The sequence below is a fragment of the Lissotriton vulgaris genome, chromosome 6, assembly GCF_964263255.1.
Source record: "Lissotriton vulgaris chromosome 6, aLisVul1.2, whole genome shotgun sequence".
Lineage (NCBI taxonomy): Eukaryota > Metazoa > Chordata > Amphibia > Caudata > Salamandridae > Lissotriton > Lissotriton vulgaris.
The window spans coordinates 1,351,786,814-1,351,809,255 of NC_141694.1; the positions used below are offsets into that span (position 1 = coordinate 1,351,786,814).

General features: G+C 45.5%; 1 protein-coding gene across 1 annotated transcript in view; it reads right to left on the bottom strand.

Moving 5' to 3' along the window:
• RYR2 (ryanodine receptor 2) overlaps positions 1-22,442 on the bottom strand; it is a 3,481,211-nt gene that overhangs the window by 225,569 nt on the left and 3,233,200 nt on the right. The window contains exon 96 of the mRNA XM_086925791.1: positions 4,121-4,254. Within this exon, the coding sequence (XP_086781917.1) occupies positions 4,121-4,254 (134 nt within the window). The remainder of the gene's footprint in view (positions 1-4,120; positions 4,255-22,442) is intronic.

Sequence of the window (22,442 nt, forward strand, 5' to 3'; positions counted from 1 at the left end):
GGGTCTAACAGGGGCAGAAATGCACAAAAAGCGAGTCTAACAGAGGGCAGAAAAACGGGAAAAAAGGAGTCTAATAGGGGCAGAAAGGCACAAAAAATTAGTCTAACAGGGTCAGAAGGGCACAAAAAACGGGTCTAACAGAGGGCAGAAGGGCACAAAAAACGAGTCTAATAGGAGCAGAAGGGCAGAAAAACAAGGTAAAAAACGAGTCTAATAGGGGCAGAAAGGCACAAAAAAGCGAGTCTAACAGAGAGCAGAAGGGCAGAAAAACGGGAAAAAACGAGTCTAATAGGGGCAGAAAGGCACAAAAAACGAGCCTAACAGGGGCAGAAGGGCACAAAAAAGCGAGTCTAACAGAGGGCAAAAGGGCAGAAAAACGGGAAAAAACGAGTCTAATACGGGCAGAATGGCACAAAAAACGAGCCTAACAGGGGCAGAAGGGCACAAAAAACGAGTCTAACAGGGGCAGAAATGCACAAAAAAGCGAGTCTAACAGGGCAGAAGTATTTACAACAAGGGGTGGTGAGGGACAGAGTCTCTGAATGAAGCAGAAAACTCTCACCCAGTCAAGAGATCAGGGCTAGATCCAACACCGTTTTTTAGCTCACTGCACCATCCCAGTTTCAGAACCTGGCTGTATGCAAATTAGTCTGTTCCTGTCCCAGTGCATGATAGGAACAGGGCAAACCAAACTACAAAAGCCAATTCTTACACTGGGAAGGAAACAAGCTCCCGGGGACCGGTTTCTGGCATTACAGCCGTCTTCGGCCCGGTTTGCTTGAATCCTGATGGTGCAATGAGCAAGGGACTCATGTCTGAGTATACCCTTCCACGCTTAGGGTGGACAAAAATATTTACAACAAGGGGTGGTGAGGGACAGAGTCTCTGAATGAAGCAGAAAACTCTCACCCAGTCAAGAGATCAGGGCTAGATCCAACACCGTTTTTTAGCTCACTGCACCATCCCAGTTTCAGAACCTGGCTGTATGCAAATTAGTCTGTTCCTGTCCCAGTGCATGATGGGAACAGGGCAAACCAAACTACAACAGCCAATTCTTACACTGGGAAGGAAACAAGCTCCCGGGGACCGGTTTCTGGCATTACAACCGTCTTCGGCCCGGTTTGCTTGAATCCTGATGGTGCAATGAGCAAGGGACTCATGTCTGAGTATACCCTTCCACGCTTAGGGTGGACAAAAATATTTACAACAAGGGGTGGTGAGGGACAGAGTCTCTGAATGAAGCAGAAAACTCTCACCCAGTCGAGAGATCAGGGCTAGATCCAACACCGTTTTTTAGCTCACTGCACCATCCCAGTTTCAGAACCTGGCTGTATGCAAATTAGTCTGTTCCTGTCCCAGTGCATGATGGGAACAGGGCAAACCAAACTACAAAAGCCAATTCTTACACTGGGAAGGAAACAAGCTCCCGGGGACCGGTTTCTGGCATTACAGCCGTCTTCGGCGCGGTTTGCTTGAATCCTGATGGTGCAATGAGCAAGGGACTCATGTCTGAGTATACCCTTCCACGCTTAGGGTGGACAAAAATATTTACAACAAGGGGTGGTGAGGGACAGAGTCTCTGAATGAAGCAGAAAACTCTCACCCAGTTTCAGAACCTGGCTGTATGCAAATTAGTCTGTTCCTGTCCCAGTGCATGATGGGAACAGGGCAAACCAAACTACAAAAGCCAATTCTTACACTGAATCAGGATTCAAGCAAACCGGGCCGAAGACGGCTGTAATGCCAGAAACCGGTCCCTGGGAGCTTGTTTCCTTCCCAGTGTAAGAATTGGCTTTTGTAGTTTGGTTTGCCCTGTTCCCATCATGCACTGGGACAGGAACAGACTAATTTGCATACAGCCAGGTTCTGAAACTGGGATGGTGCAGTGAGCTAAAAAACGGTGTTGGATCTAGCCCTGATCTCTTGACTGGGTGAGAGCTTTCTGCTTAATTCAGAGACTCTGTCCCTCACCACCCCTTGTTGTAAATATTTTTGTCCACCCTAAGCGTGGAAGGGTATTCTCAGATGTGAGACCCTTGCTCATTGCACCATCAGGATTCAAGCAAACCGGGCCGAAGACGGCTGTAATGCCAGAAACCGGTCCCCGGGAGCTTGTTTCCTTCCCAGTGTAAGAATTGGCTTTTGTAGTTTGGTTTGCCCTGTTCCCATCATGCACTGGGACAGGAACAGACTAATTTGCATACAGCCAGGTTCTGAAACTGGGATGGTGCAGTGAGCTAAAAAACGGTGTTGGATCTAGCCCTGATCTCTTGACTGGGTGAGAGCTTTCTGCTTAATTCAGAGACTCTGTCCCTCACCACCCCTTGTTGTAAATATAACAGGGCAGAAGGGCAGAAAAATGGGAAAAAACTAGTGTAATAGGGGCAGAAAGGCACAAAAAAACGAGCCTAACAGGGACAGAAAAAACGCGGCCGCGAAATGAAAGCCTTTGATGCAGCAGGGGGCGGAGCGGATCCCTTTGAAGTGAAGTTGCTGGCGGCACCACGCTGGGGAAGCAACAGATGGCTGGCTTTGATGTGGTGATGCGAGGCAGGCAGGCAGGCGGTTAGAAGCGCGTGCACTGGACACATGCACTTCTGGAAATCCGCATTTTTGAGAGCTTAGTTTAGCTCTCAGTTTAGCCCCAATATCTCGTCCTATTCATTCCTTGCGGAATGGAATAGGACGAGACCTAAAAAAGAAAAAATAACAGAAGCCACGCCTCCTTCTTTTAAGCCCGGGAGAAAGAACATCCTTGTCATAATGATCCCAACCCCTTAAACAGTTTAGGAAGCCTCTGAAGACTTACTTCTTTAGAGGATAAAACATATCTGCATGGCAGGTCTCACAACCTGTGAATATCCTACCTCCTTACAAACTATCTCAAAAACATTTTCCTGTGCTCCCATTTTTAGTGCTTCTTAGTTCTAAGCCTACCTTTCCCTTTACAAATACCTTTACAAATTTAGGCACATTACAATTCATCCTCATTGGAGATATATGCATGCATGGAGATTGGTTAATGAAGGTAACTTTGGGGTACATGCATCAATATTGCATTTTGCGATTCCTTAATTGCGAAAAATAAGGAATCGCAATTAAGGAATTGTAAACTGCAATACATCAATAAATCGCTAAAAAAATAGCGATTTCTTAAAATTCCTTAATTGCGATTCTCTAATTGAGAATCGCAATTAAGGAATACCTCCCCATCCATTCCTATGGGCCTAGAGGCCCATATGAATGAATGGGAAGACATTCTTAATTTGCGATTCACCATTAGAAATTCGCAAATTGAGAATGCAATTTCAAGGGTGCAGGGGTGTCCAAAGGACACTCTGTTGCACCCTGAAATCTGCCTATAAGTACATTTTGCACAAACACATGCCCCAAGGGCATGTGTGTGTGTAAAATGGAACATTGAAAAATGCACTTTAGTGCATTTTTTTCAAAGTTTTCGCAAATTACCATGAAGGTCCCTTCATGGTAATTTGCTCCCCTTATTTGCGAATTCGCAAATGTTTAAAGTTTGATGCATTGCATTTAAGGAATCTCAATTTGAGATTCCTTAAATACAATTGCAAATTAAGAAATCGCAATTTTGCGATTTCTTAAATTGCGAAATTACAAAAATGATAATGCATCCCAAAAATTTAAATTGCATTCGCAAACGGCCGAATTTTGCGATTCGCACCATTTATCGAATGCAATTTCCATTGATACATGTGTCCCTTTGTTTTCAAGAATTTGCGATTAATATTCATGCGTTGTTGGTTTTTAATGAATGCATTTAAGGCACCGAAAACAATTCTAAGACATTATTGCATTTTCCAATTAGTTTTTGAATTGCCCTTGGATCAAACTCTTTGAAAACACTGTATTTAGTAGCACAGTAGTGATTTGACAGTTATGTTTTTCGTAAGGATCAATCATGAGTACAGTTTACCAAGAAGAAACTGGTTTGTTGCGCTAAAATTAAGAGAAAACAATTACAGTTAAAAACATTTCTCATTGGCCCTGAGTTAGCACACAACAACACACCAATATGTGAAGGCTTTTTATTTCTAACCATGGTTAGTAATTTATGCAATATTTTCACATACAATACATTTATACTCACACAGCTGAAAGAGAACTGTCCTTCTTTGGTTTCCTTTTATCACGGGCATCGCTAAAATCCAATGCTGCTTTGTCCATTCCCAGTAGCTCACTAATTCTGTCTCTACCATAGAACTCTCCATATTTATCCATCACCTAAAAAAAGATTTTTACATCAGCTAACTACCGTATGGTTATTTTTCTTTCATATATAACATGCACAATCAACATAGCTTGAGGATAAAAAAAAAATGGGCAGCAAAGCAGAGGTTTTATTAAAAACAAATATTTCAACACTATATAGAAAGGAATTTCCTAGTAAAACTGCTGCAAAACAAAAACTTGACATTCTGATGAAAGTGGTTACGTCATCTGCTGACCAACCCCACACAAAGCAAATCACCAGTTTCTGCTAATCACAATGGCTTATTCGCATACATTTGAGTAGCTTTATTTAAAAGTGATGGGCACAAGCATTAGTTTTTCCACAATCAACTTTGCATGAATGTCCTCTCACCATTTCAATGTGCACATTCGAGTGGTTGGCTCTCTAAAAAAGTTAAAAATAGGAGCCTCCAAACAGAACTACAGGCCATGGGCCTTGACTAATGTGAATTTAATTATAACTCAGAGTGAGAGTCTGTCTTGGGATCCTAGGTTTTCCCTTTGACATCATATAAAACCTACGTCAGACAATACTGATTTTAACGTTAGTGTAGGCTACCAATACACCCATCTTTACAGCTCAGTTCAACAGATGAAAACAAATATTTTCGAAGCAGCTTTCATCTTGTAGGCAACTGGTATACATAAGAAATCATTAACTCCAGGCCATATTCTGAACCATGTAAAATAACATATGAATAACACAGTATCTGATCTGATGGAATAAATTAAGCATGCAAATAAAACACAAGTTCCTGCTGTGGCCACATAATGCAGTATGAGCACTTTGAGCATACTTGCTCTTAACATGATAAGACTTATACATATGGGAGGCAAAAGATCTGTTTACGCCTTTACCCGAAAATGATGACATCAATTGATGACTTAAGGATAAGGTTGTTGAAGCTGCACTATGTGTTTGACTATTTTCAGGTTTCTAGCCATTCTACATGTGCAACTGTGCGTCTATGATTTCTGTTGGACGTTGGCTGCATTCAGATTGAGGGAGTCTGCTGGAGTTTGAAAGTAGTCAGTCAGGCTGGGGTAAGATTGGCCAGACATGGCAGCCGTGAAAGTTTAGAGAAAGAGGGGCCTAGATGGTGGAGAGGAGAACAGCAGGTTAGTATAGCCTGCTACCCCTCCTGTCTGTGGTGATCCTGGATCACCCAGTGCTGTGTGTGGCTGCTCTGCCTTGCGGATTCCGTGCCCTGAGGGGAGTGAGGGGCCCAGTGTTAGTCTCCCAGTGCCTGGGACACAGCTGAACTGCAGGCCACTACCACATCCTGGACTGCCACGACTGCCGTCCTGGGCCTACCCCTTCACCCCCCCACTCCCCCCGGAGCTGACGAGATGCATGGAGTGGATTCTACGAGCTCCTGAGCTCCTGAGTCCCTTGGAGGGACTGAGAGAAGATGTTGAGGGGCACCCGGTGAATAAGGGCACTCCGAGTAATTAACAGTGCCTTTGCAGTGACCTGACCTGGGAGTGGCGGCCCCCAGCCTGGTGGATCTGCGGGCGAGTGTGAGCTTTTGTCCCTCTTTGCCCGGCCCACGCTGCTCTCTTACTGGACTTCCTCCTATCTATCTGTTCCTATTCAGCATTCTTTTGTTCTTTGTCTACTTCCTTGCTCTTATCCCCTCTCACCTGAATCTATCCCTTTGCCCGCTTCACCGCCTAGCCCCCTGTACTTTTGTGCCCTTTGACTAAGACCTCCTTCTCCCCTTTTTGGGGAAAGATCAAAGATATATACGCTGGAGTCTCAGAATACCCGCTGAGAGAGTCCACAGCACCAAGGGAGCCACTCACAATTGAGGTATTACGTGGCACCCCTTGCCAAAGCACTCCCCTTCCCCTTTTTGGGGAAGGATCCAGTAAAGTAGGCCTTGGAGTCTCAGAGTCTCCTCTGAGAGAGTCCACTGCGCTTAGAGAGCCTCTCACAACAGAGATGGGGAAATTATACAACTCCCCCTGGGATCACAGCTTCTGGACTTGGGCGCAGCTTTGACTCGCCCACCGGTTTGTGTCCCTGTCACCCTCCCCTTCCTCTTGCCATGCTGTGTCTCTAACCCTCCCCTCCTCTTTCCCTCCTCCACTCTCTGTCTACTTCCCCTACTCTTAAGATAGGCCAAGACCAGGCCCAATCCACCTCGTATATCGGATACCCGCTCCATCGCGAATGGCCATAACTTTCGATGTTGCTCTGGTCTCGTGTGACTAGATGCTCATGGTAGCCCTTTTTTAAAAAATATTGTTTTATTTTGTTTCAGTTGCATGAGAAACATATAACCCACACAACAAGTCCCACTCGTGTCAATCATGATAGTTCGACTTTTCTCAGCCCCGGTAGTCAAACATGTCCTCAATACATATCGGGCACATAGCATCCTGTACAATTCCCTTATACACTGGAGACATCCTGATTACAAACCTCGCTCCCTTCCCTAGTCTCCTTTGACCAACTGCTCATTTCAGTCCTACGCTCCGTCATCTATCATTTGGAAACCTTCATAAATGCAGGCTAAAATATAGTGATTCAACCAATTACTCCATATCCTAGTAAATTTCTCTGGGCACCCTCTACTCATGTATGTAACCCTTTAAGCTGGCATGTACTGGTCCATGCCTCGTTTCAATTTGTGCAGTGTCGGGGTGTCTTGTGTGCGCCAATGATTTGCTATAACACGTTTCACCACTGCTAAGCCCACAGTGCTAAAAACCAACTGGGGTATGGGAATGTCAACATCACATAGGATATCCAAAAGAATGAATTTCGGGTCTGGTGGGCAAGATGTTTTTATAATGCATTTAGTTATGTATTTATCTCACCCCAGTATGACTGTATACGGGAGTGATCCCACAATGTGAATAGGAAGTTCCCCAGCACAGCACAGACAATGAGGGGTCTCTGCCTGAACCATTCTGTTTAGGTTTGCTCTATAAAAGTAAACCCCATGGAGGATTTTAAACTGGATGAGACGCAGTCTGACTTTAATTGCCACCTCTCTAGGGTGCATCAAGGCCATCTCCCAGTTTACGCCTTCCATCTCCCCTAGGTATCCTTCACATAACTCTTTTAGTTTACCCAGGGTGTTAGGCATATTATTATTCTTCATCTTGTAGATAAGTGACACTGCCTTGGTTGTGAGCTCTTCCTGCAGTAATCACCTCTCAAGTGGTGCATATTTTCTCAGATCTGTCTCACCTACTCCTTCCACTTTCCAAGAGTGGCGTAATTGGACATATTTAAAGAATTGTGAGCTATGCAACCTAAAATCCATACGGATGGTGGAGAAGGATATGAACTCGCCCCTTGCAATAATATTTCCAACAACAGTTAACCCGATGTGTGTCCCATGCTTCGAAACCCCGGAGCCCACCCACCTCCCTAAGCCAGTTTCCCTTCCACATCGGTGTCGCTCTAGTTATCTTGTAGGCTGAACCCAAGATTCTAGTGGTCCTTTCCCATACCTTCATGTTGACTCATGTAGCAGGGAGCAGCCTTTGCACCCCATTCCTCCGTATAGATAATGTAGGAATGTGTGGAGTGTCAGTATCTCCCTTTCTAGTCTGTATTTGGAATGATCCCATGCTACCTGTACCTAGTTGTTTATGTGGGTAAGACGGTCGGCCGAGTAACAGGCTTCAATGTCCAGAGGCACTAGCCCCCCATTATATGGGTTGTGTTGTAGTGTCTTTAGTCCAATCCTTGGGTGGCCCTAAAGCCACAACAGTGACCAAGTTCGTAATCTATTTCCTTGAATATAGTTTTTGGGAGAGGGTGGTATGTGTTCTGGAGTGCATTTAGGAATTGGGGCAGGGAAACCATTTTAAACATGGCTGCTCGTCCCATTATGGGACCGCTTTCCTAAAGTTGGATAACACCCCCAGGATATTGTGGCAGTGGCAGACCTCTGTGTGGGGGGTAAAAAAGACTCCAATGTATTTAAAGCATTCTGTGCAATTTTGAGGTTCCTTGGCAGCAGAGGCCATTCCGTTATTTGGCCAAGGCAGTATAATACCGACTTGCCAATTGATCCTATAGCCTGTGAACCAGCAATACCTGCCCATTTTTTGCAACACTCTGGGAATCGCTGTGTCGGGTTTTGTCACAAACAGAAGAATATTGTCTGCATAAAGGGATTTTTTTTCTGCATTTGGTCATCGGGTGTAACCCTGAAGCCCTGCATTCCCGGATGTTGTTGAATCACGCACGCTAGGGTTTTAACCACTAGTGCGAATAAAAGTGGAGTTAAAGGGCACCCCTGCCTAGTTCCAAGGGCAATTGGGAAGTGTGAGAGAGCCTTCCATTGACCCATAATGCTGCCCTAGGGGAGGTTTATAGTAGTGTCCAGCATTTCCTGTACTTCTTTTTGCCGAACTTGAATTTGCCAAAGTGGAGTCTAAAAAGGGCCAGTGCACTGCATCAATTGCTTTTTCAGCATATAACAACAAAAAAACATGCAGGTGTCGCATTTCTTGACCGCCATCATCCAATTATGTGATCTGCTGAGATTCCATCTGGTGGCCCGGACGTGCCTAAACCTGGATTGTTCCTGATAGATGAGAGTATTTATAACACATTGGAGGCGAGTATCCAGAATTGTCATCAGTATTTTGATCTCTGTGTTCAACAGAGAGTTGGGGCGATATGAGTCTATCTCTGGGTTTACCATTTTTATGGATGGTCACAATGGTAGTGGTCCATAGATTACTGGGAGGATACCCTCCTTATAGACATTGTGATGGAGACCTAGGAGGTGAGGGTTTAGTAGGTCTTTAACCTTTTATAAGGATTGACGGTTATACAATTTGGGCCAGAGGTTTTTCTTGGTCGTAGCCATGCGACATTCTCTCCCACTTCTGTAAGTGTCAATTCCCCATTGAGTGCTTTCATGTCGCCCTCATCTATTCTGGCGACCTGTTTGTCCTATAGATAGACATCATTGTCGGCTGTGTTGCTAAGTGGTCTATTCTTCACAGGGATTGGCAAATGCCGACACTATTTGGTCATCCATGGAGAGTGTCGCTCCCTGGCCATCTACGATTGAACACACCCATCTAGCCTTGGCTTCCTTACTACTGAGCCAGGCCATCAATTTTCTGGCTTTGTCTCCGACTTCGTAAAGTCAGTGCTATGTGGCTAGCCTCCGCCGCCTTGCATCGTCCTGGGCCAACTCATGTTATTCCATTCTAAGGGCTTCCAATTGTCGGGAGGTCAGCTGATCTGATGTGGCTATTGCTAGTCCCTCAAGGGCAAGTATCTGATGTTCCATCTACTCTAGGTTCTCTTCTCTTTTTCTTTTCCCATGCTATCCGGTTCTGAGCCCTATCTCGCAGTGTAGCTCCGGAGGCTACCATACCCTTGTTTTCGGTGAAAAAGATTACCTTGTCGGTCCGAAGACTACATAGGATTGCACGATTTTGTAGGTCCCAGACCTTCAATTTCCATGATGGGTGTGGGTCTCGAGTCTTAGTCCCCTAGTGTGCCCACAGAGGTGAGTGATCTGATAACCCTCGCACAAGGTAGTCTATCTGGCTAATCGTTCCCAATTCACATGATGGGAAGAAAACATAGTATTGTCTATTGTGTGGATGTTGGGACCTCCATGTGTCTGTGAGCCCAAGAGCATCAGCAAACCGTGCTAGTGGGGTGGTACCAGCTGTTCTCTCACCGTTCACTGACCGGTCTGATGATGTGCACATAACATCATTAAAATCTCCCCCTATCATGTGGAAGGATGCGGGGGTCTTTAGGACGATGTCTGCCATTTTGAGCAGTACAAGGGATAGTAGTCTGGGCAGTGCATAGTCACAGATGAGCAAAAGCCTACGTCTACCCCAGGTATCCATCACCACCACATATCTGCCATCAGGATCTACCCATCTATGAGTTAATTAAAAGGGGAGCATTTTTTTTATCAAGATTGAAACCTCTCTGGACCCTGATGTGAAGCCAGTGTGTTCCAACCCTACGTACATTCCTCTCACTATGAAGCTACACTGGGTACCCTAAAGTTGTGTCTCCTGGATCAACATCACATCTAGCCGCAGGCACTTTATGAATGGTGCAACCAATCCCCATTTGATCCTGTCTCTAAGGCCATTGATGTTCCAGGTTAGGAACGAAAGGGCCCTTTGCTCTACTGAGGCAGACATGGGTACATCAGGAACCTGGAGGCTGTTCTCCTCGTGTGCACCCAACTCTGGAGGCTAACCTCTGATGTTGCTGTGCCACTTCCTCAGATTCAGTATGACCAACATTAACATAAACAGCAACAATCCCATTCTCCCCACCCAGCTCCCTATCCCCGTGGACCATCTCACAACATCTGAAACCATGGCTATAAAGCAACCGTGTGTAAGAAGAGAAGGAGAGGTCTGTCACCCACAAACCTGTACGTGGATACAAACCCAACAAACACCCACTACATATGAACAAATAAAAAGTACAAAGACAGGTCCTCAAGGGACCAAAATTCCACTTTCAATACTGATCCCAGCGGTCAAGATGTAGGCTCTTGGGATATTGTTTTAGAGTTGCAGGTCCTTGGCAAGTATATTATTGCCAGTTTCAGATGGTCAGGCTTTTCAGGCCTATCGCATCTCCAGTCAGTTATTTTCGGCCAGTCTCTGTTCCCCCTTCTAGTGCTGCAATTTCAGCAGCCAGAGGGTGTGTGCTTTAGTCCCCGGAGGGGTCTCTCAGCCCCTCTAAATCTGCGTGAGAATCTCACTGGCTAGATATGTCTATGGCATTGCTCAGTCCCAACTTAGTACTTCTTTTCCTCCGTGTCTTGTCCCCAGGTCTGCATTATTTTTTATTTTTTTATTTTATTTTGAAAGTTTTATATAGCGCGAACAAGATCCTTGCGGATATCAGAGCGCTTTACAAATACAGGGAAAAGGAAAAACGAGCGAATGTTTAACAATCTTTTTGTGCACAGAGTATCCGTAGGTTCTAGATGGATAACAAAAATCGGATAGGTAAAAGAGGTAAAGGTTCAGGTGAATTTAGCCATGAGGATCGCTTTTACTTCCTTCTTGAAAAATGCAGTGGAGGAGATAAGTCTGGTTTCTGGAGGGAGTGCATTCCAGATCCTGGGTGCCATTCCTGAGAAGGAGCGTTTATAAGTTTTTTCCTTCCGGAATCTTTGAGGTTTCAGAAGAAGATTTTGTGTGCTTCTAGTGGCTCTTGAGCCACCTGAGATTGTCAGCTTCTGAGTGAGGTAGCTAGGAGAGTTGTGGTGTACAGCCTTGTGTGTCATGCAGTCGATTTTTAGATGGATTCTAGCTTCATAAGGCAGTCAGTTAAGTGATTTTAAGTGCAAACTTTTTTTGATCCAGTGATAAGTCTCGCTGCAGCGTTCGAAGAGGCTCTTAGGGCTGCAGTTGTTGATAGGGGGAGTCCGCAGAGGGCGACGCTTCCATAGTCTATCCGAGGAATGACTAGGGCTTGTACTGCCGCCTTAGCTGGTAGGAAGGGTTTAACTTTCCTCAAGGTATTGATTTGGAAATTAGCTCCCTTATTTGTCTTGGTGATAAGATGTTGCATATTGAGATTGGCGTCAAGGGTTATGCCTAAGGATTTCGCAGAGTCAACTATGGTAGGTTGGACATTGAGTGCAGTTAGGTGTTTAAGCCAGGTTTGGGTGGTAGAGATTTTTGCGGGGGATGAAATGAGAAGGAATTCAGTTTTCAAAGCATTAAGCTTGAGGTGATTATCGGCCAGCCACGTCTGGGTGTTCCTAAGCGTTGAGTTGAGAAGTTTGATGTCTTCGGGGGATTGTATTTTGAGGTAGAGTTGGGTGTCGTCAGCGTACATGTGAAAGTGTACATTGGAAGCTTGCAGTAAAGTAGTGAGTGGCTCCATAACTAGGTTGAACAATGTTGGGGATAAGGAAGATCCTTGTGGGACGCCTAATGTTACAGGAACGGGTGAGGACATTGAGTTGTTGCTCTTGAATTACTGAGACCGGTTATGCAGAAAGGAGGTAAATCACTTAAGTACGGTCCCTGATAGACCCATTCTGATATTTAACAGCTCAAGTAAGTTCTCATGTTTGACGGTGTCAAAGGCTGATGAGAGATCAAGTAGTATGAGGAGGCAGGTATCGTTCTGATCTAAGATTTGGATGGCGTCATCAATTATGTGTGTCATGGCTGTTTCCGTACTGTGTCCTGCTCGGAAGCCTGATTGATGAGGGTTGAGGAGGTCAAACTGGTCAATGTGTTTTGTCAATTGGAGTTGTACACATTTTTCCAGCAGTTTGGACCAGGGTGGGAATATTGGAAATAGGACGGTAATTATTTAGGTCAATAGAGTCTGCTGTGGGTTTCTTAAGTATAGGCAAAGCTTGTCCCACTTTGAGGGAGTCAAGGACGAGTCCTTGTTGAAGTGAACTGTTAATAATTTTGGTCCATAGTGGGAGGAGCAGTGGGATGAAGTCCTTTACAGCGTTAGCAGGACGGGGGTCAGTGAGGTGATTAGAAGGTTTCAAAGCACTGAGCAGTTTGCCAATTGTTTCTTCTGAGTAGGTGTCAAAGGACGACAATGTGGCATTGTTTTTTGGTTCAGTGGGTGTTATGCTGAGGGGGCTAGAGTAAAGGCTTAGGTCATTGAGGAGATCGTTCCTAGTGTTGTCTGTCTTTAGATAAAAGAAAGCGGAGAATTCTTCACAAGTCGGTATAGCGCTCGTTGTGCTATGTGATTGTTGGGGTAGTTCCTTGGATTGTGTTTTGATTAGCTCAAACAGTTTTCTTGGCCGTTTTTTTGCTTGGTCGAGCTGGTGGCTAAAGAAATCTGATTTAGACTGTTTTATTTTCCTAAAGTAGGCATTTCTCTTTTTCTTAAGAGCTTTAAGGTGCAAAGCCGAGGGGGCTGATCTCCATTTGCGTTCTGCCAGTCGCATGTCTCGTCTATCTTCGTTGAGCCTACCCTCGTACCAAGGTTTAGAGTTCTTAGTGGAGACTCTTTTAAGTTGCAAGGGGGCGACCTCATTGGTTATTGAGGACATAGAGTTAAGGTAATGGTCGGTGAGAGCAGGGGGAAGGAGAAGATTGTAGCTGGGGTAAGGTAATGAGTTGGGGTTGAGTTTCTTCAGGTCTCTTTTCCAGACCTTAGGTTTGGTGGATTGAACCGTGTTGAGTTTAACATTTTCATTGATGAAGAATGTGATAATGTAGTGGTCAGACCAGTCACAGAGTTGAATCGACCCAAGTTGGGTAGAATCCTCTTTGGAGATGATTAGGTCGAGGACAGAGCCTTTGTCATGAGTGGGGCTGTTGCAGATTTGGGTGAGGTCAAGAGCTTTGAGGAAGTTTTTGAGAATTTTTACCAACGCGTCATTATGGTCATTCCAATGGAGGTTGAAATCACCAAGGAATATTTGAGTGTTTTGACGACCGGAGTTGGTTGTGATCGTGTCCATGAGTTATTGGGTGAATGTGAGGTTGTCCCCAGGTGGATGGTAAATAATGTGTAGAGAGCATACAGGTTTGCTCTCGCTATTGACATCGAGGCAGATGTATTCACAGGAGGTGAGTGTAGGGGAAGTGGCTCTAGTAACTGAGAGGTTGCTCCTGTAGATGCATGTGATTCCACCGCCTGTCTTGCCAGTCCTGTCCAGTCTAATGATGTGATAATTGGGGGGAACTAGAATGTCAATGATTGGCGTTGAAGATTCTGTTAACCAGGTTTCAGTGAGAATGATCAGGTCAAGGTCCAGTGCTTTGATGAGGTCGACTATGTCGATCCGTTCCCCGGAGGGGTGCAGGAACGGTATCTCCTCGATCTATGGCCATACATCCTCCGGTGTCTGAAAGAAATGGGTTTTACCCTTGTATATGACTTTCAGTTTTGCTGGGAAAAGGAGCATGTACTGTATCTGAAGTGCTCGGAGCTTCACTCTTACAGAATTGAAAGTCCTCCTCTGGCACTGGACCTCTTGACTGTAGTCCGGTAAGATCATGATTTTGGAATTTTCCCATCAGACTTTTCCTAGGCGGTGAACCTCCTGTAGCATCATATGTAGTACAACAACGTGAAGGAACTTCGCTATGATAGGTCTAGATGAGGCTCCAGGTAGCGGCTTTGCGCCCAGTGCCCTGTGCGCCCATTCAATCACAAAACAGGTGAAGAAATGTCCGGGCAGCATAATGCTCTTCAGCCAGGCGGCTAGGAAAACAGGTACATTAGGTCCCTCCTCCCCCTCCGGAAATCCCACAAAGAGTAGGTTATTCTTGCGCGCCCTGTTTTCAGCATCGCTGATACGCAATTGTAGTTCACAAATCGAAATACGGAGTTCCGTTACCTCTTTTTGAAGGTCTTTGACTGTGTCTTCGACTTCTGGGACTCGATTCTCTGTATATGTGCCTTGCTCGGAGACATTGCAGAAATCCTGTCTAAGTAGTGTGACCTCAGAGCGTAGTTCACCAATCCTATTTTCCAGGGCTTCTCTGGAAGACTGTATAACACAGAGCAGGGTAGCCGTGTGAGTTGAGACTGCACAATTTTCGGCTGGGTCACTACTTTGGTGTATCTGTCCATTATTTCCTGTCTGAGAGGTCTAGGGTCCTTATCTTTAGTCATCATTGTAGATGAGCAGGAGCCATAGAGTGCAGGGAGCTCTCGTGCAGCAGAGTGATCAGGCCGTTATTTGGCAGTGTCAGGGGTATCTCTGAAATTGGCTTATCCCAGTGGTGGATGGACCCTGCCCAGACTCCCAGCCCCTCAAGTAAGACTTCTCAAAGCTGCCATGAAATCCAATGTGGCAATGAGAAACATAGTTATTCTTATGCCCAGCACCTCTACCCTCTCCAAGCACCAGTTGCGGGACTGGGCACAGCTCCCTCTCCAGTCTCACTCGGCATGTATTAAAGATGATGGGCCTGATGGCAGTGCCCACAAAGCTCCCAGCAACATCCCCTCTGGGGAGGTGGGGAGAAGGAGGGAGGAGGAGAAGCGCCATCAGTTCATAGTGCCCAGCGGCAGCAGGAATGAGGGTGGGACTCAGCAATCAACGTTCTGCCCTCCTGTTCAGGGCTGAAGGAACCACCCATTGCCCCCACACTGATGACCGCAAACTGCTGACTCCAATGCCCATGCTCCACAGGTCTGTGCAGCCTTTCAGTTCCAGGCCTGTTCCACATATCAAAACATCAGGGAAGAGGATCCAAATTGCCCGTCTAGTGGTCTCAGTCTAGGTCGCTCTGGCCCTCTCCTAGCAGTCAGGCTGTTACACAATCCTATGGTTCAAGGGGTTTCCTCGTGGGGGCCAGGGACATAGCTCTTGCCGTCTCCCTCCACCCCCCACCCTGTTTTCAAGGATTTATTTATTTATTTATTTATGCATTTTTATATAGCGCGGACTTTACCCAAAGGTGTCAGAGCGCTTGAGCGCTTAACAGAAGGAACAGAAATGAAACATAATGAGAAACATTACAAAAGAACAGATTGCAAACGCAAACATTACAGTACATAAGGTAATACTGACATTTGTGAGCAAACAAAATACATGAGGTAGTAAAAATTGTGAGCAACCAAAAATACATGAGGTAGTAAAGGTAATAGTGACAATTGTGAGCAAACAAAATACATGAGGTAGTAAAAATTGTGCGCAGCCAAAAATACATGAGGTAGTAAAAAGTGCACAGGAGGAAAAAGTGACAAGTGTGCAGTTACAAGAGAAAACAAAGTATCGTTTGGGGTATAATACTGCAAAAGGTGCTAGGCACTCCGGCACAAGAACAAGTGTTATGTAGGCAGAGGTGGCACTTGTGCCCGTATCAAAGGTAAAAACATGTGAGAGGTCACAAATCGTGTGTTACAAGGGCAAAGTGGTGTGTGCATGTTACAAAAGGGCACAAAACACAAGTACATGGAAAATACTCCAAAGAGGCAGACACTCCAACCCCAGGAATACACTGGGAAGGCACTTCCATGGTCGTGGAAATTATCAGTAGTGGGAAGCCTTCCTCCAAATAACAAGAGGATGTGAATTACTTTTGGAGGTGTCTCTGGAGGAGGAGAACTTTGAGGTCCCTTTTGAAGGCCTGGGAGGAGGCGGTGGTCCGGAGCTGAGGCGGAAGGGAGTTCCAGATTCTCACTGCGTTGCCTGAAAAGGATTGGGCCATTGTTCTCTCCTTCTTGAAAGTGGGAGGTTCAAGTAGTAGATTCTCCGCATTGCGTGAAGGTCATGAGCCTCCAGAGAGTTTCAGTTTATTCGCCAGGTAGCGAGGAGAGGAGGAGTGCAAGGCTTTGTGGGTGATACAAGCGGTCTTGCAAGCGGTCTTGCAAGCGGTCTTGCCTCGAAGGGAAGCCAGCGGAGGGTGGATAACATTGGTGTGATGTGATCGCTTCTTTTGGCCCCATAAATGAAGCGAGCTGCAGAATGGAAGACAGACTTAAGTGGGGACAGGTGAGATTTGGGGAGGCCAGTAAGAAGAGAATTGCAGTAGTCAAGTCTGGAGAGGACCAGCGATTGCACCAGGGTGATGAGGTCCTGCTCCGGGAAGAAGCGTTGGATTCCCTAAAGAAGGCGCAGTTGGTAACGAGCAGATTTAGCAATAGAATTGATGTGGGGAGTTAGGTTGAGTTTTTTGTCTAGAATGACTCCAAGGGATTTTGCGCTGTCGACAATGCTAGGTTTATTGTTTAGTAGATTCATCTGATCCATCCATGATTGGACCGGGGGAGGAGAAAGTGAGGAGGAGAAGAGGAGGAATTCAGTTTTGGAGGGATTCAGAATCAGTTGATGAGTTGACATCCAGTTTTGGATGGAGTCCAGAGTAGAGCTTAGGAAGGAGAGATCATGAGTGGAGGCAACCTTGAGGTAGAGTTGAGTGTCGTCTGCATAGAGATGATAGTGGATCCCGGATTTGCTTAGGAGGTTTCCCAGTGGTTCTAAGTAGAGATTGAACAATGTGGGTGCAAGTATAGAGCCTTGAGGAACACCCTGACCTACCGCCACAGGAGAAGAAAGACTGTTCGCTATTTTGATCATTTGGGATCTGTCAGAGAGGAAGGATGCAAACCATTTAAGCACAGTGCCCTCCATGCCCATTCTCTGTTGAAGGATATTGAGGAGGGTGTTGTGATTGACAGTGTCAAAGGCTGCGGAAAGGTCAAGGAGAATTAGAAGACAGGACCCCCCCGAATCGAGTATCCTCAGCGCGTCATCAACCACTTGCAGTAGGGCTGTTTCAGTGCTGCAGTTTTGGATGAAGCCAGATTGGCAATTGTCAAGAAGATCATTGTCCTTGATATGACGAGAGAGTTGTTTTGCTACACATCTTTCTGTGATCTTCGCAAGGAAGGGAAGGTTAGTGATTGGGCGGAAGTTGTTGAGGTCCTTCGCATCAGCAGTGGGCTTGTTAAGCAGAGGGGTGACCTGCCCAGTTTTGAAGGAGACAGGAAGGGAGCCTTGCCAGAGGGAGAGGTTGATTAGAGTGGTCCAATAGGAAAGGGAATGGGTATAGAAGTCCAAGGCAATGGCACTGGGGATAGGGTCAAGAGAATGGTTGGAGGGCTTTGTTTCGCGTATGCACTTGAGAAGGGCATCTTCAGAGATGGGGTCAAAGCTCTGCCAAATGGCTAAGGATTTGCGCTCCTCTGGAGGTGTAGGATGAGCGACCTGATCCACAAGTGATTTCACTTTTTCATCGAAGAAAATAGCGAAGTCCACTGCTCTCTTAGTAGAATCCTCCACCTCGGAGGATGGGGGAGAGCAGCTCGGAATCTTGATGAGATCGAATAGTTTTTTGGGTCTATTTTTGGCGGAGTCAAGGAGGGTTTTGAAGTGCGCCGCTTTCTCAAGGAAGATATGCTTGTGGTACTTGGATCTTGCTGTGCGAAGCATGGCTAAATTGTCTGTGGAGGGCACTTGTCTCCATTGCTTCTCCAGAAATCTTAGCTGCTTCCTTTCCTCATAAAGGGATTTGTTGAACCAAGGTGCTGAGGGAGTGGGCCTTATCCTTTTGCTTTTGAGTGGAGCGACGTCATTAATTTCAGCTGCAAGCACTGTGAGGCATTGGGAGGTGAGATCGTCAACAGCTATGTTTGGGTCTAGCCTTGGAAGCGATAGCAAAGCTGATTCACAGAGGGGACCAACATCAATATTTTTGGCATCACGGAACCAGGAGATGGCCCTCTTGGGTTGGCCAAGAGTTATCGAGTGTGAAAGTTGAAGAGAGAATGGGATGAAGTGGTGGTCAGACCAATCTACATGGATTGGGGTAGAGGTAGAAAGCATGCCTGCTTTAGAAATAACAAGGTCCAGGATTGCGCCCTTAGAGTGGGTTGGTTCAATGCAGTGTTGGCTAAGATCGTTTGTAGAGAGGAAGGTGGCCAGAGAGTTCGCAGAGGAGTCTTGCGGTACGCCCCAGTGGAGATTGAAGCCACCCACGAAGGTCCATGAAGGAGAGCTCTCCACCCCCACCTCAACTACCACTGTGGGATCTCTCTCATTTGCGCATCGGCTAGAAGCAGGAGAGGCACTCACCAAAAAAACAGGGGCAGAGGACTCCGGGGCTCTCCCTCCAGGGACAGCCATCACAGCAATGGGTCCTTGGTTCCTTGATGCGGACGTGCAGGTTGACCGGGGTGATGCCCCTATTGTGACCCAACCTCGCTGTGTAGGCCGCGTATCTGTGCTATCTTTGTAGTTGTCAACCCAGGGACCCAGCGCAAGGCCCTCTTCCCCTCTCCGGGCAACGGCTCCGAGGATCTTCTCCAGGGCCGCTCCGAAAATGTCCAACGAAAATGTACAACATGTGTTGTACATTTTCTGTGTTTTGTACACTCATTTCTTTTGGAATTGGAATGGCAACCAATGATGAGAAAGGGGCATAGATTTGGTAACATCTGCCAAGTTCCCCGAGGGTTGTTCGCCCGTGAGGTGCCTTCCTTTCCACCACACATTTTTTCATTATTTCATCTGTTTAATTGTGGGTGGATGTACTGTCTGATTGAGGGCAGACATCGTTGGACATGTTGAGTTGATTGCTACCCTGAAACTCTAGGTTTTTAGATACAAACAGTGGTTTGTTGTGGACAGCAAGACATTAGAGAATACACACTTCACTGTGAAGAGAAAGGGGGTTGTTTCTGGCACATTGTAGTAATATTTCCAGAACAGTGTACACTCATGTTGAGTAGATAGACAATACTATCTGTCCTTGGTACAGGGATATTTTTGTGAATTGACTGATTAGAGTGGAGGGCGATCCCTTCTGTACCTTTTTGTTCCCTCTGGGCTCCTTTGTGTTATTGAAAGCAGTGTACTCACAGCAGCCTGATTTGGCTATGGTGCCCTAGAGGCTATTGGTAAAGTAAATGAAAGGGTGGTACACATGCCCCTTTCATGTGATCACCTGAAGCCCTGAGTTTCCTGGGTGCTAAATATGGTCCTAGTCCCTAGTCCCTGGCTGCCTGCTGGAGTAAGAAGTCCTTGAATCCTATTTTATAGTGAGAATCAGAAATTATTTAGTTCCTCTCTTTAGCAGGAGTCTGAAGGTCATTTTATTCAGCCAGAGTCAGCAGTCTTTTCTCAGGCTTTCTTTTTCAGGTGTAGCTCTTTCCAAGTCCAAGAAATCTTCTATAAAGTGTCTCTTTTGTGCACAGGTTTGTAAGCGTGGTGGAAAGTTACAGAAAATGGGCTACGCTGCGCATTCCAAAATGACACCCCATCACTCCACCTCTGGTCCATGCCTACTGCATACCATCATGGGATTTTTCAAAATGGTTACTTCAAGTGGTCAATGGTCTTGGATCTCACAGAGCTGTAAGCACAGTCCCTTACAGTACCCCGGTCCCTTCACTCCAAAGCTTTAGAGGAGGGCCCTTCCTTTGAGTGGCGCAAGAGAACTGGCTGCCTCTCTATTTTTCTCCAGAGCTGGGGATGCCAAGGCTTGTCCGGATGTGTGATTATAACTAACCTATGAAGATGCTACTGCTGTCATCCTCACCCAGGAATTGCCTTAATCCCCTGCAGATGGGCCTAGTGTGTAGGAATGTTATTTTCTGCATGCCGGCCATAGAGTAATTAACTTGATCCAGCAGGTTGGTTCAAAGCTGAATCTAGTTAAGAGCTAACTCGGAGAATTATTACCAAGCTCAAAATATATTAAAGAGTGCAAATTCACTGAAAGCATTACAGACTTTCAGTGAAGCACTATAGACTCATACCATATCGAAATAAATGACTTTCCAATTAAATTATAAGGCTTGCACTGCCTTTAAACAATTTATTAAAGAACCCATCTGGGACATGCTACCAATGTGTAGATAATGGGCTGAGCTGGACACTAGTCCTACTCCCTCAGCTTTCACACATGTTCACACCTATGTGCACAAGTGATCACATGCAGCTAAACCTGAACCTTTACCCTAGCTGCGTAGCAACAGACCTTATTTTCAAAGCCAGGCACTGGAGGTAAGGATTCAAATCCGTTTAGTCAGAGGTTACAGTGAGTGGGAATAACTCACAGCAGTGATTCCAAACCCCAGACGGCCCAAAAGCAAAATATCAAGGAAGGGATAAATGGGACAGAATATGTACCTTACAGTATACATGGAATTAAGGGCAGTGACAAGCACAGTGCAATCTAAGAAAAAAAGAGGGACGAGCACCGTTAAACCAGGAAACTAGCACAGCCTTTGAATGCGTAACAAATCTGTCTGCTCAGATATTTCATGTTACAGCAACACCCAGCACCAACTTCAGGTCAATGCAGAACCATTTGGAGAAATTCGGTAAGATGGAAAACACTGAAGCCGTAACCAAAGAAGTATTTAAATTAAATATGATTACGGGATGAGTGAGTGTGATCAGGGCATAATTGAGTTGCTGCTGAGTCATCAGATTTTTTTTTTTTGCAGCATGGCTGATATGGCTGGGGGCTGCTTCAGTTAAGCAAAAAAGTGATGCTGGACCTGCCATTCAATGGCATAATATGTACCATTTGTGTTAAAGGTTTTCTAATAACAGACCCCGTAAATGGGGTCTGTGTGTGAAAAATGTATATGAATTATTGATGATGTGCAGGAACATTTCTGTCGGTGTGTTACTCATATTTTGATTTTTTCCTATCTGGTGCTGCTACCGAGTGTGTGCTACTCTGGACATCAACAGTTTGTCTGCTCTGAGGGTTTCCCTGATAGCTGCTAAAGTAGCATGAAATTTAAATGAGGCCGGTGGTGCAAGAGGTAGGGGGAAGGCGCATCCTGCCATTTTACATGGATGCCCTATTACCATCCACCTTTTAATGACCCCAAAGACTTTTAGTTTGGAACGTTTTTGCCTTTCCACTTATCAGACAATAAGGCCAAAACAGGATCTAGAGAGGAAAGTTGAGAGTGAAATTACACCTAATTAGTTAGACATGTTGATTAGATTAAACTGATATAGGGTCACAGTGATAACTTCAGTAAATGGATTCCACATTAATAGTGTGGATGTAAAGCATTTTACGATCCAAGCTTTGAGATTCTTTTAGAACAAAGCATTACAAATGTAGAGAAAAAGTAGCTATTTTGATTACTGTCCATTCATCATATATTGTCAATTTGTCACAGATGTACTCTTGTACAATTGGGCCTTGGTGAAACAGTTTAGCACAAATCTGAATTATCTCAGTTGTCAGATTATTCACATTTGCCTGAAATTCTAGAATTTCTTTACAGGTCAAGCTGCTTTTTCAAAAGGAGTAGGGAAGTCAGTTCAGTATTCATTTACGTGTAATGCCTGGGTGTCAAGTTGGGAAGGAGTGTAAGGTGGAGCTCAGAGATAATTAAGGTGGGACATTCTTAGTTATCTCGCTTTCACTTCTACCATAAATGTGGGAGGATATTTCATACTGTGTCTACAGAAGGGGTTGGGAGGAGAAAGGTGGCAACATTTTGCTGGATGGTTCTTCCCTGGCCACTCGGAGCTGAAAAAACATAGCCTCCCTGCCTTTCTTTGCCCAGGAGGCCTGGGAGAAATCTGTTAAAATGGCTCACTGCCCGTTAGTTGCCTGTCCACCGCCCCGGGGCTTTACCAAAACTGAACTGTGAGAGCACTTGAATCTTTCTACTGTGATGGGATTCTAGTGCATAAACTCCCCCGCAAACATTTGTTGGATGATCCAAACTTCAAAGGTTACCTACAAATGCTTCTTGGCCAATTTTCAGAAAGCTTACTAAG